General features: G+C 41.3%; 2 protein-coding genes across 2 annotated transcripts; both read left to right on the top strand.

The window, feature by feature from the left end:
- The first annotated feature begins 1,294 nt into the window (after positions 1–1,294).
- Positions 1,295–3,168, top strand: LOC111946289 (uncharacterized). The gene is made up of 3 exons (XM_023959876.2): positions 1,295–1,473; positions 2,002–2,112; positions 2,415–3,168. The coding sequence occupies exons 1-3, from the start codon at positions 1,422–1,424 to the stop codon at positions 2,654–2,656; spliced, it is 405 nt and encodes a 134-aa protein (XP_023815644.1). The 5' UTR covers positions 1,295–1,421; the 3' UTR covers positions 2,657–3,168.
- A 5,087-nt stretch (positions 3,169–8,255) lies between these two features.
- LOC101157867 (uncharacterized) lies at positions 8,256–9,865 on the top strand. Its single transcript, XM_004073772.3, has 3 exons — positions 8,256–8,437; positions 8,892–9,002; positions 9,311–9,865. Exons 1-3 carry the CDS (start codon positions 8,386–8,388, stop codon positions 9,550–9,552), a joined length of 405 nt encoding a protein of 134 aa, XP_004073820.1. The 5' UTR covers positions 8,256–8,385; the 3' UTR covers positions 9,553–9,865.
- The last annotated feature ends 8,745 nt before the right edge of the window (positions 9,866–18,610 follow it).

Here is an 18,610-nt window from a genome sequence, read left to right as displayed (position 1 = left end):
CCAGTTTATGAACCTCTTCCAGATTTTCACTGTGATCTTTATGTGGGCGCCTACAACAGCCAAAAGAAATCACAGCGCCAACGCCGTCAAGAAAAACATAGAGGGTCTTTTGAAACTCTTAAACAGAAACCTGAATGTCAGGATTTTGTGTGGAAAATACCAAATGATATGTAATGTGTACTCAATAACGATATTTTCTATATTCAGGGGGAAATGGGTAAGGGCCTGCAGTGCCTACTGGATGCACATCTATTGTTTTGCACCTAGCTCGTTCCATGGGCAGGACACCTGTGTTATCTAAAAACATATGCAAGATTAGCAAAGTGATAATCAAGAAAATCCTTTGGAAGCATAAAGAGAACTGATACAAGAGAACATCACATGAGCCCAAAGAGATCAAAAATCCGGGCATGACCAGAAAGACCGTTAGCGTGATTTGAGACCAGGTAAAAAAGTTTTGATACTTGAACAGCTAATAGCAAACAAAGCTTTGGCTAAATGGTAGGGTCCATATGAATTGATTAAACCTCTGAGGTTTGGGGTCTCCACTGAGGGAATCAGTGGTTTCCCCGGCTGGTTTGCTGCCTCGGTCCCGTTGAGACCTGACCAGAGTTCTTCCAAAGGCAGCGCTTGGGGGCGGAGCCCTGGGCTTGCTCTGAGGGCACTTTCTTTGATCCTCTCTCTTTGTGTGTGGTGGGGGACTAGCTGTCCTCGACTAACCCTCTTTCTCATACAATCACTTATTAGGGTGATGGGGGGGTTAGACTGTGATGCACCTTAGGGGGAGGAGCTACTTCGCAGTGGCCCCCCCACCCCATTATTGCCTTATGGAAACAGGCCCCTCCCCTTTCGGTTTGAATTGCAACTTAGACATGTAGGGCCCTTGGTAGGGGGGTTACTGCCAGCAAGCAGGAGATGATTGAGGTAGTAGAATTACCTTTAATTAAAATTAATTCAAAGAAAAACAAAGTCTTAGAAAAGTTCACAAGATAATTAAATTAAGTTGGTAAGCAGTTAACCTTTATACTAAGAACATGTAAAAAGAATAACAAATATGTTAAGTATTTGTCATCTGCTGAGGATGATCTTGCAGTACAGTTTGGTTGCGCATCTTTCCATTGATACTAGCATTCCTTCCTGTTAATTGTCCCCTCCCCACATAGACAACACACACATTCACAAAACACCCAACTGGGTGACTTTTCTATTGACGCACTTTGAAGTCAAAATACCTGAAAAACCTCTCTTGTGGGTGCAGTCCCCTCCCTCCACCGGTTTTCACCCTTTAAATATTGGTGTCCGGATCGCAATGACATCACTTCTGACCTCCCTCAGCACCTCGCCAAGAAAGAGCAGCGAACCTCGACTGGAAGGATATTTTTTAATCTACCTTTGGAATCAAGGAGCAAATTATTTAAAAGATGGGAAAGTTCCTGTTTGTTGTCGCCGCTGTTCTGGCCTCTTTCATCGCCGGTAAATCGCACTGATTTTCTGACTTTGTGTGTTTTTTAGCCTCTTGAGATCCGAGCTCTTGTTTAATGGGGCCTTGTTTTTTTTTTTTATAGTCACAAGGCATGATCAGGGTTAATCAGAATTATCTACACGATGTGATGCATGTGGACGCCAGGTCTCAAGAGGTTAAGACTGAAATGAGGAAAAAGATAAAACCAGCATCTGATCCCTCAGAGTCATGAACTTCTACTCTAGAATCACATGTCAACTGCCTGATTTAAAAAAATGCACTTAATGCAGTCTGCAGTTGTTTTAGTGAGAAGGTTTGTTTTTATTAGTTGGATCAACTTGTATAAGTTTGAATAGTCAGTGCAGGCTGTTCCCTGCTGAAGATGTTGCATCACATTGAAGGGATATGCCAGTAAACATGCTGTAAACAAGCAAAATAATTCTATTTTTGACCAACAAAACAATAAACCTGTATTTCTTTTTTGGTGTTTATCACAGTCTCTTTCCGTGCTTTGGTTAATGCTCCTGTGTCTGTTTCAGCTGAATCCCTGGTTTGCAACAAATGCAGCTTCAGTTTGTTGGGGGTGTGCTTGAACTCAGGCACAGTCACCTGCAGCACCAACACGAGCGTCTGCTTCACCGGAAAAGCAGGTGAGTCTTCACACCACAATTGCTATGTGTATTAATAGCACAGTTAGTCATGGTGATCACCCTGATCATTAGGAGAAAAATGGCGGTCTAATCATTTTTGTGTGTGTATGATAGTGGGTGTGTGTCAGGGGAAGTGGTCAGGCCATCAACAGGTATTTCTAGTTTTAGTAATGACTTTCGGGGCAACTGAAGGAACTAAAGAAGTAGAAACTGTTTAATTCCAGCAGATCACCTGAAATTGTTAACATTTCTTTGCTTCTGAACCCTATTTTAATCCTTTCTTTTTATGTTTACCTCCACAGTTTTCCCATCCCTCACATCCTTCTCAGGGTTCAACAACCAGGGCTGCCAGGACACCACCACAGGCTGCAACGTCACCACCTCGGCCTCCCTGCTGGGCGTCACCTACAACACCACAATCTCCTGCTGCAGCTCAGAGAAGTGCAACCCCGTCACCATCACTTCTGGAGCTCCATCCACCAAGATGGCCTTCACCGCTGCTGCCACTGTTGCCCTCCTGGCCTCCGTGTTCAGCATGCACTGATATCTCCCAGCCTCTTCTGAGACTCTTATTGTGTATTTCTAATAATTCCAAACTAAAGTTAAACATTTAGGAAGGAGAAGTTCACACTAACTCATGTTCAGCCACAACTCAGGGGTTGACATCGTGGAAGTTTATCAATGGGATGTTTCAGGGAAACATTGAGCCTGTAAATGTACTGCGATGTTTTGTTTTTAGGTTTAATTGCTATTATTATTATTTTGGAATCACAGATGTTGTCATCATCAAGTAATATATATATGAATATATGTCATCTCAGAAAAAACAACACGTCTTTGTCTCCATATGTATTTATGATAAAGTACCAGGATCGTTTGCTCTCGGTGGACGCGGCGGGATGAGAACCTAGTTAAAGTCCCACACACCTGGATTTTTGAAATGGGATGTTCTCCTCATTTGAACCAGTCCCCCCGGGAAGTCTTTGGTGGTTTAGTCCCCCAATCCCACCCTCTAATGCTGAGTGCGTTTTGGAAAAATAAATTTGAAACAAGAAAGGAGTCTGAATCGGAGCCTTTGTTTATATTCAAGAATAAAGCAGAAGTTCTTCTCAGCGTGTCAAAACCCAGCCCAAAAGCTCTGATAGCAGGGGGACTCACAGCACAATGATCAAACATTTCTTATCATCCAAACAAAAATATGTTTTTCCTGACAAATATTGGCTGGACATTTGCTTCTTGCTTTTCTTTCCTGGAAAGAGGGGATGAAAACACTCATCCGTCATAAAGTTCACTTTCAGGCTGCAGATTTACTGACAGGCAAGAAAGGAGACCAACTAATCAAAACAAGTGCTGAGCTCGGAGGCAACGGGACCCAACTTTAGCATCTTTGGTGTGACTCAACTGTGGGTTTGAATTCGTGGCCGTCAAGCTGGTTGTGTCCTTAACCTAAAAACAAAAAAAAAGGATTTATGGTTAAATTAAATGAATTGGTTAAAGTCAGTCTTGTGTTTAAAAACGTTTTCAAATACTTGGAAAAAAAGCTCTTTGTGTTTCCATCTCGTTATGGCTTTTTTATGGATTCTGCCACCCTTACCAGGAGCTTTTCTCCCTTTCCACAAGGAGTCGTCTTCACGCTCACAATTAGGTGAAAATAACATTTTATGTGAAAAAATCTGGTTACAACAATCACAAATTCAGTTTATGCTTAATTTATCTATACGGTTTTTTCTTTGAGACCATTTGTAAACCTTATTTATAGGACATGTTTTTCTTTTCTTTACAGGAAGGTCATTTTAATCCAGCAAAAAGAATATTTTGGGTCTGGCTAAAAATTAGCCAGCCCTACTATGGGATGACTGTGGGTGTGCTGAGAGTTTGGGGTCTCATATCCCTCCCTTAAATGTGTTGACAACCTGCTATTATCAACTGAGTTCATCTATTCCAAAACTATTGTCTCCTTTAGTCAATATGATATGTTTTAGATGTTTTATGTTGGATGATATCCGGACTTCTATATCACAGAGGCTTTATTGGCCAAATTTATTGTCACATGAGACCTTCATACACTTATGTCCCACCAGGGGAGTCGCCTACAGAGACCCTATCATCATCTTAGGGGTTTATATGAGCAATGGATAAACGGAAATCACGAAGCGTATGCCATTGCTGTAGTAACTTTGGATCTGGATGATCAAGCATTTCTTGTGCAAGTTGCAGTGTTGGTCAATATGCCAGTTGATTGTGTTATTGGGAGGAATAGTCCTCTTTTGTTGACTTACTCTGGGACAAATAACAAACCAATGTTGTTGCTGTAGGTCACAGGTTAAGGCCAGTTTATGAACCTCTTCCAGATTTTCACTGTGATCTTTATGTAGGGTCCTACAACAGCCAAAAGAAATCACAGCGCCAACGCCGTCAAGAAAAACATAGAGGGTCTTTTGAAACTAAACAGAAACCTGAATGTCAGGATTTTTTGTGGGAAATGCCAAATGATATTAGACATTTGCAGTTGACTGACTGTAAGGGTAAGGAATAAATGTTTCCAAATTTGTCACATACCCCCATATTTTTCCCCATATTTTCCTGTAAGTTCTCTTTTATTTGTAAAATCAGTGATGCTCATGTTTATTAAACAGCACTCAGATTACTGGTACAGCAATTCTTCTGTCTCGCCACAAGGGGGAAATTACCTTTATGGAGCGGGCCAGAAGAGCAGCGTCTACTGAGCCTGTTTACCGAGACACAAGACAGAAGTTGACTGTGTGCTGTTTGTGTTCCAGGTAGGCAAAAATATGGTAAAACAGAGACAGCAAATGAACTACCAGATCTAAGAGAAAATAGGAAGTTGGCCGTTGTTTATATTATTTGTGTCGCTATTCGTTTGTGAGGCTTTGCAACTTTATGACTGAGATTGCTAGCACTTAGCAGCTAAGCTTACGGGCGAACATGAACGAGTTAGCATTGGTGGAGTTGAAATTCTGCAAAATGTGGTTAACACCATAATTACACAAGGATGAGAGGATTATTACTGATGTTTGATTTTGTACAAAAATGTAAAAGAACTGAGTAGGCCAGAAGAGCAGCGTCTACTCAGCCTGTTTACCGAGACACGAGACAGAAGTTGACTGTGTGCTGTTTGTGTTCCAGCTGCTCACTAAAGGCTTACTTTAAAAAATCCACATTTGTCCGGGTCATCCTTTCAAGTGTGCAACATGACATTACTTTGGCTTTTCTGTACAATCAAGTTGAAACTGAAAGTGACAATGTCTCTAAAGATTTTTTTTATTTAACCAGGAAAAAAAAAACTCTTTTCCAAGGGAGTCCTGGCCAAGAGGCAACACATTTCAATACAAAAAATACATTAAAAAAAACATTATAAAACCACAAACATCATAAAAAGCAGTTGCACATTATTGTTTCAGTCTCTGATGCTTTGAGCTTGTTCTTAAAACATTTAAAGATACCAGTTCAGTTAGTTTCCAGTCTTTCTACAGCATACTCCAAGCAAAAGGAGCAGAGTGGACAAAGGCTTTTTTCAACAGCTCTGTGCAAATGGAACAGAAAGCAACAACTGATCTTTAGATCCTAAGGAGTAAGATTCCACACTTCTCCTTGTGATTAAAGACTAAATGTAGGGAGGCAGTAATCCAAGCAAGGCCTTGTAAATAAAAGTGTACCAATGTCCCTGACTCCTGGTGGCCAGAGAAGGCCATCGTACTCTTGAATACAGGTCACAATGATGCATCATGGATCTACAACCTCAGGGAAGCATGATACATATTGTCAACCTTTTTGAGACTTGAAGATGAGGCATTCATAAACAGAATATCAGCATAATCCAGCACAGATAAAAAAAAGAAGTTACAGCAACAAGACACTTTTTTACTTCAAAAGAAAAACAAAACTTGTTACGGAAGAAAAAGACAAGTTTAAGTTTGTTTGTTTGTTTGTTACAAGTTTTTCTATGTGAGGTTTAAAGGTGAGGGAGTTGTCAATCCAGACACCAAGGTACTTGTACTCATGAACCACCTCTATGACCTTTCCATCCAAGGTGGACACCATTGGAATTGTTTCAGGGACCTTCTTTGAGTTTGAAAACATCTTTAGTTTTGTCTTGTCAGCATTGAGAACCAATTTTAACTGAATAAGTGAGTGCTGTGCTGCAACCAAAGCTTTCTGCAAGGTTTCAATGGCCTAAGCAAGAGATGATCCATAATAGTAAATGACTGTGTCATCAACATAAAAATGTAGATTAGCAGATACAACATGTGCACTAGACCAGTGTTTTTCAACCAGTGTGCCGCGGCACACTAGTGTGCCGTGGGAGATGGTCAAGTGTGCCGTGGGAAATTACCCTCATTAGTCATTCACTGATCTAAAAACAATTTCCATCTCCAGGAAATCAGCTCTTTGTTCATCCAAACAGGCCCTGATAAAACACTGAGTAGTTAGGAATACAAAAGATCTTAAAATTACTTTTCTTTGTGTTTATTTGATTCCATTAAAGACATTTTGATAAGAATGACGGTATTTACCTGCAGCTATGGCGGTTTGCGGAAAAGTCCCGCCCCTTTAACTGTCTCCGCCAATCATTGTTGAAGGCTTAATCACATGTCAGCAGTCTGACCAATCAGAAGTGGTTAAAGTCTTCACTTCCTTGTTCTTAATTCTGCTCATAAAGTCTCTCAGTTCCAAAAAAAAAATATCAGCTAAAGCTCGTCTTTAGCGGTGTAGCTTTCCACAGAGTCCGGTGTCAGACCGTGAACAAAACAATGAAGCTCACAGACGCGAGTCTTTCTCCCCTTTTTCGGCAGTTTTCACACTACATCTCCTATGATGCATTGGCTTAAAGGGCCAGTGTCCCAGCGCACATCACAAAATGCACGTGACATTGCGGGGGGGGGGGGGCTGTCGATCAGTAGAGACCATGAATTTCTGCTTTCTTTTTTTTTTTGGATGCTGGTGTGCCGCGGGATTTTTGTCAAGGTTAAAGTGTGCCGTGGCTCAAAAAAGGTTGAAAAACACTGATCTAGACAACGATATTTTGTATATTCAGTGGGAGACGGGTAAGGGCCTGCAGTGCCTACTGGATGCACATCTATTGTTTTGCACCTAGCTCATTCCATGGGCAGGACACCTGTTTTTATCTAAAAACATATGCAATATTAGCAAAGTGCTAATCAAGAAAATCCTTTGGAAGCATAAAGAGAACTGATACAAGAGAACATCACATGAGCCCAAAGAGATCAAAAATCCGGGCATGACCAGAAAGATCGTTAGCGTGATTTGAGACCAGGTAAAAAAGTTTTGATACTTGAACAGCTAATAGCAAACAAAGCTTTGGCTAAATGGCAGGGTCCATATGAATTGATTAAACCTTGGAGGTTTGGGGTCTCCACTGAGGGAATCAGTGTTTTCCCCGGCTGGTTTGCTGCCTCGGTCCCGTTGAGACCTGACCAGAGTTCTTCCAAAGGCAGCACTTGGGGGCGGAGCCCTGGGCTTGCTCTGAGGGGCGCTTTCTTTGATCCCCTCTCTTTGTGTGTGGTGGGGGACTAGCTGTCCTCGACTAACCCTCTTTCTCATACAATCACTTATTAGGGTGATGGGGGGGTTAGACTGTGATGCACCTTAGGGGGAGGAGCTACTTCGCAGTGGTCCCCCCCCATGATTGCCTTATGGAAACAGACCCCTCCCCTTTCGGTTTGAATTGCAACTTAGACATGTAGGGCCCTTGGTAGGGGGGTTACTGCCAGCAAGCAGGAGATGATTGAGGTAGTAGAATTATCTTTAATTAAAATTAATTCACAGGAAAACAAAGTATTAGAAAAGTTCACAAGATAATTAAACACAAGATGGTAAGCAGTTAAACTTCATACTTAGAAAATGTAAAAAGAACAATGTACAACAATGTTAAGTATTTGTCATCTGCTGAGGATGATCTTGCAGTACAGTTTGGTTGCGCATCTTTCCATTGATACTAGCATTCCTTTCTTTTAATTGTTCCCTCCCTTCATAAATAACACACATGCACAAAACACCCAACTGGGTGACTTTTCTATTGACGCACTTTGAAGTCAAAAGACCTGAAAAACCTCTCTTGTGGGTGCAGTCTCCTCCCTCTACCGGTTTTTACCCTTTAAATGTTGGTGTCCGGATCGCAACGACATCACTTCTGACCTCCCTCAGCATCTCGCCAAGAAGGACCAGCGAACCTCGACTGGAAAGATTTTACTTAAATCTACCTTTGGAATCAAGGAGCATATTATTTAAAAGATGGGAAAGTTCCTGTTTGTTGTCGCCGCTGTTCTGGCCTCTTTCATCGCCGGTAAGTCGCCCGGATTTTCTGACTTTGTGTGTTTTTTAGCCTTTTGTGACCCTGAGCTTTTGTTTCATGAGGCTTTTTTTTATTTCATAGTCACAGGGCCCCAGATAACCAGCACCAGAATCCCTCCAAGTCATGAACTTCTACTCTAGAATCGCATGTCAACTGGCTGACTTTTGAAAAAAAGCAAAAAATGAATGCAGTCTGCAGTTGTTTTAGTGAGAAGCTTTGTCTCAGTTGGATCAACTGTTATAAGTTTAAAAAGTCAGTGTAGGACGTGCGCTGCTAAAGATGTTGCATCATATTGAAGGGAGTGAAAGAAAGGCCAGTAAAGATGCTGTCAACAAACAAAGGAATTTTATTTTTGACAAACAAAACAATAAACCTGTATTTCTTTTTTGGTGTTTATCACAGTCTCTTTCCGTTCTTTGGTTAATGCTCCTGTGTCTGTTTTCAGCTGAATCCCTGGTTTGCAACAAATGCGGCTTCAGCGTGTTCGGGGTGTGCTTGAACTCTGACACAGTCACCTGCAGCAACAGCTCGAGCGTCTGCTACACCGGAAAAGCAGGTGAGGCTTCACACCACAATTGTTCAGTGTATTAATAGCACAGTTAGTCATTGGTGATCATTAATGATCAGCACCCTGATCATTAGGAGAAAAATTAAGGTCTAATCATTTTGTGTGTGCATAAGTCTGGGTTTGTGTCATGTGAAGGGGTCGGGCCCTCAACAGGTATTTCTAGTTTTAGAAATCACTGTAGAAACAAAAGTAGAAACTGTTGAATTTCAGCAAATCACCTTAAAATGTGAACATTTTCTTTTGCTTCTAAACCTTAAATTTAATCTTTTTTTTTCTTTCAATTTTTACCTCCACAGTTTTCCCATCCCTCACATCCTTCTCAGGGTTCAGCAACCAGGGCTGCCAGGAGGATATTGGAAGGTGCAACGCTACCACCTCGTCCACCCTGCTGGGCGTCACCTACAACACCACAATCTCCTGCTGCAGCTCAGACAAGTGCAACCCCGTCACCATCACCTCCGGAGCTCCATCCACCAAGATGGCCTTCACCGCTGCTGCCACTGTTGCCCTCCTGGCCTCCGTGTTCAGCATGCACTGATATCTCCCAGCCTCTTCTGAGACTCTTATTGTGTATTTCTAATAATTCCAAACTAAAGTTGTGCATTTAGGAAGGAGAAGTTCACACCAACTCATGTTCAGCCACAACTCAGGGGTTGGCATCGTGGAAGTTTATCAATGGGATGTTTCAGGGAAACATTGAGCCTGTAAATGTACTGCGATGTTTTTTTTTTAGGTTTAATTGCTATTATTATTATTTTGGAATCACAGATGTTCTCATCGCTTTTGTTTCTTGTCAAACAAAACAAGTAATATATATATATATGAATAAATGATGTCCCAGAAAAAAACAACACGTCTTTGTCTCCATATGTATTTGTGTTAAAGTACCAGGACATTTGTTCTCGCTGGACGCGGCGGGATGAGAAGCTAGTTAAAGTCCCACACACATGGATTTTATAATGGGATGTTCTCCTCATTTGACCCAGTCCCATCCGGGAAGTCTTTGGTGGTTTAGTCCCCCAATCCCACCCTCTAATCCTGAGTGCGTTTAGGAAAAATAAACTTGAAACAAGAAAGGAGTCTGAATCGGAGCCTCTTGCACAAAGGCTTAGTTTATATTAAAGACCCAACTTTAGCGTCTTTGGTGTGACTCAACTGTGGGTTTGAATTCATGGCCGTCAAGTTGGTTTGTGTCCTTTACCTAAAAACTAACAGAACAAAGGATTTATGGTTAAATTAAACAAATCGATATAAGTCAGTCTTGTGTTTAAATACGTTTTCAGTTACTTAGTGAACACTCTTTGTGTTTCCATCTCGTTATGGCTTTTTTATGGATGCTGCCACCCTCACCAGCAGATTTTCTCCCTTTTTCCATTTTTATGAGCTCTCATGTAATGGATGAACTGGAAACAGTTTGATATAGACTGATCACTGAAAATTAAAAATCGTTCGTGTTGTCAGTTACTCTCACATTTACGGCTGCATCAAAGCAATGTTACAAAATAAATTCCAGTTTTCTGAAAGACCTCTGAACACAATTAACACACATTCCCGCAATTAAGACAGATATTTCCCCAGGTGAGGAAATGAACCTTTTAGAGTATTTTAAGGTAAATGATAGGATGTGAAGCAACCAAGAGGGAGACGGGGGGAGGCCCTCGCCCGGCTGGCCACAGAGGAATCCGAAGAATAAACTCACTCAACTCACGATTACTTTCACAAAGTCTGTAAGTTTGCTTCTTTCCAGGCACAACCTGCAGCCTTCCCAGTAAGGCACATTCCAGTTTCTAAGCAAAGATGATCTAATGAGCCTAAGGAGAAGTCCTGCCTTAATAAGGTTTTCTGTTTGTGATGTCATCAGCACACTAGAGTTCCTCCAGCAGGAACTGAAATCTGCAGCCAGCAGAGATTGGTCCAGATATGGTGAAAGGAAGAGAAACATCTAACAAGAAGGTGAAATCAGAAAAATGTCTAAAAACGTGCACCAAAAATATATTACTATAATATATTAGATATTTCTGGACAGAAAGAACTCGCTCTGAGACCTAAAGTCTTTGGCTACGAACACACCAGCAATGTGGTACTCATTTCCTTCTAGCATACTGTGTTGCACAGGACTGTCACTTCCTGATGCTATGGTTTGTACCTACAGTTGAAAGAGGCTTGGTGCGAAATGTTGAAGTGCTGCAAATCTTGCTCGAGGCTTTTTCTATCACAGCTCTATTCCAATATAAGAAAGACTTCCTGTTATTAATTTCTCCTTCACTATAAATTTACAACGGTTGACACTTCAGTGAATGAAAAAGGGCGCCATTCATACGTCCAAGTCCCTGATTGGTCAACTGATTTGACTTTTAACATGCTTTCAATAGACGTCCGTTTTGTACGTAGAGTCCAAAAATTGATTGTTAAAACTTTAGTTTTAGTCCCAGCTGCCCTCACGGGTGGATACGGGCTGCCGCGGATAAAAAATGATCCGACCTGTACCCACACAGAATATCAAGGTTGAAGACCGTTTGGTGCAATGCTGTTCATGTACATTTTTTTTACAGGCATGCTGCAGGCAACAGGTCGTCACGAACATTTATACAACATGCAAGGGTGAGTTATGTTGAAGTAGGTGAGAGGCAGTTGTGTCGTAAGGATTTGTTTATTTTTTGAAAATTTTGTGTTCCCTATTTTTATTTGCCCATTTTACACTAAAAAAGTACATTAATTTTATAGACTGGTGTTACAGGGGTGTCAAACTCAGTTAAACACAGGGCCTAAATCCAAAACACTCTTTAGGTTGCAGGCCGAGCAAGATTTACTGAACACACTAGAATTAAACATTTAAAACTTTTAAACATTTAAAACTTAACTTTTTGAACATACATATGAAAAAAACAGACAGTAATATTAAACCAGAATAAATCAAGTTAAACTTTAAATGAAGCATAATATTTTGCTCTCCGTAACCCTTGTGCTATCCTAGGCACTTTAACGTTGGGAGTTGGGTCATCTAGACCCACTAGACAGTGCGCTGAACCTTTTTTTCTTCAATGATTTGTGATTTTCACTGGTGTCCATGGATTACAATGAAATCTTTCCACTTTTATCCACCTTTGTCATGGTAGGGAGAACACGTCAAAATAAGGGTGGGGTCATCTAAGGATGGTGATCACAAAGGGTGGGGGGGGGCCATGAAGCAGCATAAAGCAACAAGTTTCTGGATGGTGATACTCATTACAGTGAGGTTCAGATGCAGTACAATTCTATAAGGGCGGGGGCCTGTCCACACACTCAGACATACTCAGATGTCATAACATACCTGTTGGCTCCAAAAATATGTCCAGATGTCAACATGTACACAATACAAATAATGTTCACACACGCATACTTTTGCTTAAGTCTTCTAAGATAAATAAATAAAAGATAAAAAATAAATTACATTTAATGTGGAAATAAAGACGTGTTATAAAAATGTCTACAATAGTTAACCAGGAATGACATCATTAAAATAAGCTGAGTTATCCAAAAGCACCCCATGTTCCAAGTGTCCCTCCCCCCCTCCCCTTTTCCCTCACACACATTCGCAACATCTCCTCAAAGACAGGAGCACGTGCAGCTACAGGGGGCGCCAATTCGCAAGTTTCAGGCCATTCCAAACTCTATGAAATAATAAATAATAGAAAACCAATAGTGGCGCAGTTTTTTTATTTATTTTTGTTTCCAAGCACTGAGCCGCCGCCCCCTTTAAATTTGCGCCCCGGGAAACGCACGTACGGCCTGATTGTACGGCTACTGCTCCACAGACCTGGACAACCCAAAAACATGTGCAGGTCAACCCAGGTCAACCCAGATACCTTCAGTCTCCAATGAAGAAAAAGCTGTTGTAGAAAAGCAGAAAGCAGAGATCCCTGTCAAGCCAGCTCTTTCAGAAACTGATCACTTTCAGCGGAATGGGGATGAAAGTTCAGCAGCAGAGAGACGCAAACAGGCCAGCGGCAGACAAAGGGACTGTTGTGGACGGTAATAAGCTGGTTACCTTCAGGAGCTGACAATGACACTCAACTAAGAGCCTGACACGTCAGAAGAATCAATTATTATGATTGTCATCATCAGAGGCTGTCGCCACTGATCCCTGCTATAAAAGCATTCCGTCATCAGCATATGACAGTCACAAGCTGTTAAATACTGCAAATGTATACAAGCAGCACTGCTGTCTTATTATTGCGATGGAAATATCTGTGTTTTTATTTTCTGCTTCACATCTAACATGTTTCTTTGTGATTCCAAGGATTTTCACCACTTTTGGTGTAACACCAGAGCGACTTCCTGTTCACTGGTGCCTGAGAGAAAGATGCTTCAGCCTTCGGGGTGCTGCATGAATGAGCAGCTGGAGAGTAAACACTGAAAGACTTGTGCTGCCTTTAGTGTGCAATGCCTGCATGTCGGCAACTAAATCTTTTACCTGAAAGATTTACTCACATGTTTACATCCAGAAGAGCAACCCTTTTGCTTCTGCTCCCATCTTTTATGAGAAGAACTTAAAGATCTGAAACATTTTCTACAAACTCAAAAATAACCATTTCTCTCAAATATTGTTTACAAATCTGTATTAATCTGTGATAATGAGCACTTCTCCTTTGCTGAGATAATCTGTCCCACCTCACAGGCAGGTGTGCTATACAGACAGCTGGATCATTGCACAGGTGTGCCTCGCTGGCCACAGTAAAAGGCCACACTGAAATGTTTGTTTTATTGGGGGTGAGGGGGTTCTGAGGACTCAGAAAAATGGTCAGTTTCTGGTGTAACCACCAGAAACAGTTTGGTGTAACCAAACCACCAGAAACCTCATGCAGTGCCACACATCTCCTTCCTGTAGAGTTGTCGATTGGCCCATGATGGCGGTGGAGTTATGGTATGGGCAGACAGATGTTATGGCTGAAAAACACAGATGCATTTCAATTATGGCATGTATCGTGCTCTACATCCAATAATGCATGTTGCAAAGATCTGTACACGATTTATGGAAGCTGAAAACATCCCAGTTCTTGCAAAGCCAGCATCCTCACCGGACATGCCCCCCATTAAGGCACCCATTGGGATGCTCTAGATCGGCGTACATGACAGCCTGTTCCAGTTCCTGCCAATATCCAGCAACTTCACACCACCATCCACAAAGCCAAGAGATGTGATTAACCCTGAAGCAATTCAGCAGGTGCCATGTGTGAAGTAAGGGTGGAAGTGCCACATTTTACTGAACAAAGCTCGATGGAATTTTGTTTGCAACATCCTCTTTGCATTGCTGTTCCGTCACACGCTTGAGGCTAGCTGCTCTTTTGGGTACAACCGTTTTGAGTCTCCTCTTAGATTCTCATACAGATAACATTACCTCTGTTTTCCACGACAATTTAAGGCACAATTTTTTTGTTTTGTTTTACTCTTGAAGGTTAAAAAAAAAACCTCCAGGAAGGATTCTTGGGCTCATTGTGAGAACACAGAAAACCCCATCAACCAAAGCTGAAAGTCGTCTACATTCAGACGTTTTCTTCAAAGGTTGCCTGTCGCTTTACTTTCTGACCAAATCAAGTCAATTCGGTAGCCGATTTTTCACAAAACAGACACCGCCATGTTGGAGTCAGAGGTTGTCAGTCAGTCTAAGTTTCTATGGCAACTCGCGTCAATTTAGGAGTGGGCTTTTTGGAAGACCACGCCCCTGCCCCTTGAAAGCAAGCTTCACGAAATCTGTCAATCAAACGTTTTGAACGTTGGACGTGGGGGCCAGCAGTCTCCACATGCTTTTATTGAAGCATTTCATTGGTCGTTTTATAACTACAGCAGAAATATGAAATAAAATGTGGATAATCAAGAAAATGTTTAAAAAAAGTTTCAGAGCCAGAATGGTTATTCTGACAAATAAGTCTATGGAATTTTGTCTCCTTGGAACCACTTCCTGTTTGGAGGGGAACACTCGGTCCAGTTATAGTATACAGTCCATTGTTCCAAACTTCTATGGAGACAGTCTGGTTAATCCGCTGTGAAACCATGTGACGGTTGTGGAGGTACTGATCCAGTTCTGATTCCCATAAACTGCTGGAACATTTCCTTCTGTGTGATCAGCCAAAGTGGCGCTCTGGTTTACGCCCCTCTATTGTCCTCATCAGTCCGCATGTCGTCATTATGAGTCATTGTGATGATCCCTACAGTTAAAAATAATTATTAAAATGCACTGAACAAACTGAAAGAATTTCAAATCTATGAGGAACATTTTTTTAAAGTGTTTTGAAAACAAGTTCAACCTTACCTGTGGTTATTACCAAGCAACTCAAGGTGTGTCTGGGTGTGGGTTGGTGTACATCTACATGACAAATCAGGATACAATGTGTTCTAAATCTGTCACTTCAGACAAAGGTCATTTAACAAAAAACTTCCTCCTTTAAATTAGCTAATACTATTCCTGATAGAACATTGTGGATTTTTTCTTGATTTAATTTCCTGAACCAACCAGTAATCATGAATTATCCTGTCAGTGACATCTTTTTTACCTACTTGCTGAGTTTTTGCCAAAAAAACAACAACACACATTTAGCTTGTTAAGGATGATTAAAGCTTGACATATGAATTGGTCAAAAATGAATATGCTGTAATTGAAGACTGTAAGTATCAAATGATTAAAAAAACAGAACAATTTGATGTTTTCTTTCCAGTACAAAAATCAAAAAATGTTTGCAAGTTCTTCAGGTCTGTGCAGTATATGTGACTTTTATTGTAAAAATATTGGAAATCAGTTCAACAATCCAGTATATTCAGAACAAAAATCCTCCCAGTTCACAGGAAATTGGTGATTCTGAACAGATATTTTGAATATTTGTCCCCAGTTTCCAAATCCAACCTTCTGTAACAGCTTGTTCTTTTATTAAATATTCACCTTTTTCATTTCAAAGTATCACATGTTCAGTTTGGACTTTTTTAACAGCATGTTGTGATGTAAGTGTCAGAAAGAAGTACGTGCTCTGTCTCCCCCTCTGGTCACAGGCGGGATCCGTCCTCGGAGTTCTAACTACACTTCCTGGATACCACACACCTGACTCTCATTCACACTCAATCAATCACATTTATTCAGACTCAATCAATCAATCACAGTCTACTTAAGCACTGCACTGAGCTCAGTATTGTTTGTACCACTCTGCCTTCCTTACAGAGTGGTGTATTTGGACCTGACTTTCTGTCGTCTGACCCTGACTGTTGGCCTGCTCTTGACCCCCGTCATTGACCCTTGCCTGCCTGCCTGACCCTGATCTAGCTTTGTGGACTTTTAGCTGAGCTAATAAACCTGCTGCATTTGGATCCAGCCATCTGCCTGTTCTTGTGACAGTAAGTTATCACTGAGGTGACTTAAAATCCGATTCTCACAACCTGGAGAGCTCCAGCTGTGACCATCCACAGCGCGGTTAGTCTAAAGTGGGTCAACAACGCCCCCTAACTGTAAAGATGAAAGCAGACTCTTATTTATCCATCAGAAAAAAGGCATCCTTCAACATTTTTTGGCTTATAATGAACGGAAAATTAAAGTTACTTGACAAAAATGGCCTTTATTTGAATTGTTTTTTATTTATAAGGGTAGTTAAAAGAAAATAGATGATCACAACCTAAAACATATTGTTTCTGTAGGATTCCTGTTCTACAATGTTCATAAACAGAACAAAAAACATTCATAAAAACATATTTAATCAAATGAAACAGCAAAGTTGTATGTTATATCTCACATTTTTAGTCACACAAGTATAGCTGCCCTCAGGCCTGTTCCATTGTGTTGTGTGCTGTTCTGCTTCTCTTTGTGAGAACAAGTGTGTGTGTGTGTGTGGGTGTGTGTGTGTGTGTGTGTGTGTGTGTGTGTGTGTGTGTGTGTGTGTGTGTTCAGGCAATCCATTCCAGCTCTACAAACAGAAGATAAGGTAACAAAGAAAAATCAAAAAGAAAGCAGGGCTTCAGTCAAAGGTAAATCTAAGGTAAAGGTAAAGCACATTTGATTGTCAGAAGAAAATTTGAAATAAATTTAATTTGTCTTTAACCTGAGAGCCACAGTGGAGGGGTAAAAGAGCCGCGATGGAGCGGAGGGGCTGTAGCTGTTTGGAAGAACCTCCTGTGTTTTTCATCCCCTCCCTAAAAGCACACAACGCTCAAACTTTTAGTGCATCCACCCCTTGTTTTTCTGATCTAGTTTTCTTCATCTTCCACACCACCATAGTCAAACTCACATCACCATCCTCTACTGTCTGGTTACACTTTTTAAGCCTGAACTGCAGTCTCCAGTCTTGACTTCCTGCTGTCTCCTCTATTTTGTAGGAAAATATCTCCACCACTGACACTTCAACACTTGTTGGTAAAGTCCACCATCATCTGTTCTTCTGCATTCCAGTCCTGAAATCCAAATCTCTCCATCACTTCCTTGATGCAGTCACTTCTCTAAATCTTTTTTTTTTTTTTTTTTCAGATAGGCCTCGACATTTTTACTTCCTTCATTCTGAGGATTGCATTGAGCTGAAAAAAAAACTATTAAAAAGATGCATAAAATGCATAAAGACAAATGTGTCCTCGACTTGAAAAGGGAAAAAACTTCCCTGAAAGTTTCCATTATAAATAACAGATGAATAATTCAGTAAGCAAATATGTTAAATAAGAAAAACCAAGCTGTCTGTTCAGCCCATTCCATTAACTGGAAAGCTTGATGACAGCAACTGTTGTTGTCTGTTTATCATCAAGGAAATGAACCAAGATATTTCTTTTGAAAGTCTGAGGTGTAGTCAAGAGAAATGGTAAAAGTACCGTTTTCTAAGGAGCCTCTACACTACAAACTACCACCCAGGACTTAAGCTTCTGAGCCTCGAAGGCTGTGGTCTGTGGGTGAGGTACCCTGGTCCATACCATGTTCATCTGTCAGTCCGCTCGCTTTCCCTGAGAGACCACAGGTCTGTAACCTGAGGTTCTGAGAAATAAGGGATTAGATTTATCTGTGCTTTTTCCCAGACGCTCCAAGCGCTTAAAGTGTGTCAGCAGACTGACAGGGCCGTGGCTGCCAGTTCGCGCCCATCACCGGGACATTCATACGCATTCACACACCAGTGGAGCAACACTGGAGGCAAGTAGGGTAAAGTGTCTTGCCCAAGGACACAACAACGGTTGGTTGGGGGGAGCGGGGATCGAACTGCCGACCCTACGATCTTTGGATGACCTGCCTGAGCCACTGCCTCCCCTAAAGAGCCCCTGGCTCTTTTATCCCTCCATTCTGGACCCACATGTGGCTCTTTTATGCCTTCATTATTGCTGTTTTATCCCTTTCTTTGTGGCATTTTACCCCTCATCTTTACCCCCCCCCCCCCCCCTTTACCTTCATGGTTCTTTTACTCCTCCATTATGGCTTTTTTATCCCTCTGTTATGGCTCTTAAACTTCCATGGTAGCTGTTTTACCCCTTTCCTAATGGCTTTTTACCCCTCCCTTGTTGCTCTTTTACCCCCCCTTGTGGCTCTTTTGTCCCTTCATTATGGCTCTTTTACCCTTCCATTATGGCTCTTTCATCCCTCCATTTCGACTCTTTTACCCCTTTCCTAA

This window comes from Oryzias latipes, chromosome 11 (assembly GCF_053564925.1).
Source record: "Oryzias latipes strain Hd-rR chromosome 11, Olatipes_Hd-rR_3.1".
NCBI lineage: Eukaryota > Metazoa > Chordata > Actinopteri > Beloniformes > Adrianichthyidae > Oryzias > Oryzias latipes.
This window is presented reverse-complemented; position numbering and strand designations above follow the sequence as displayed.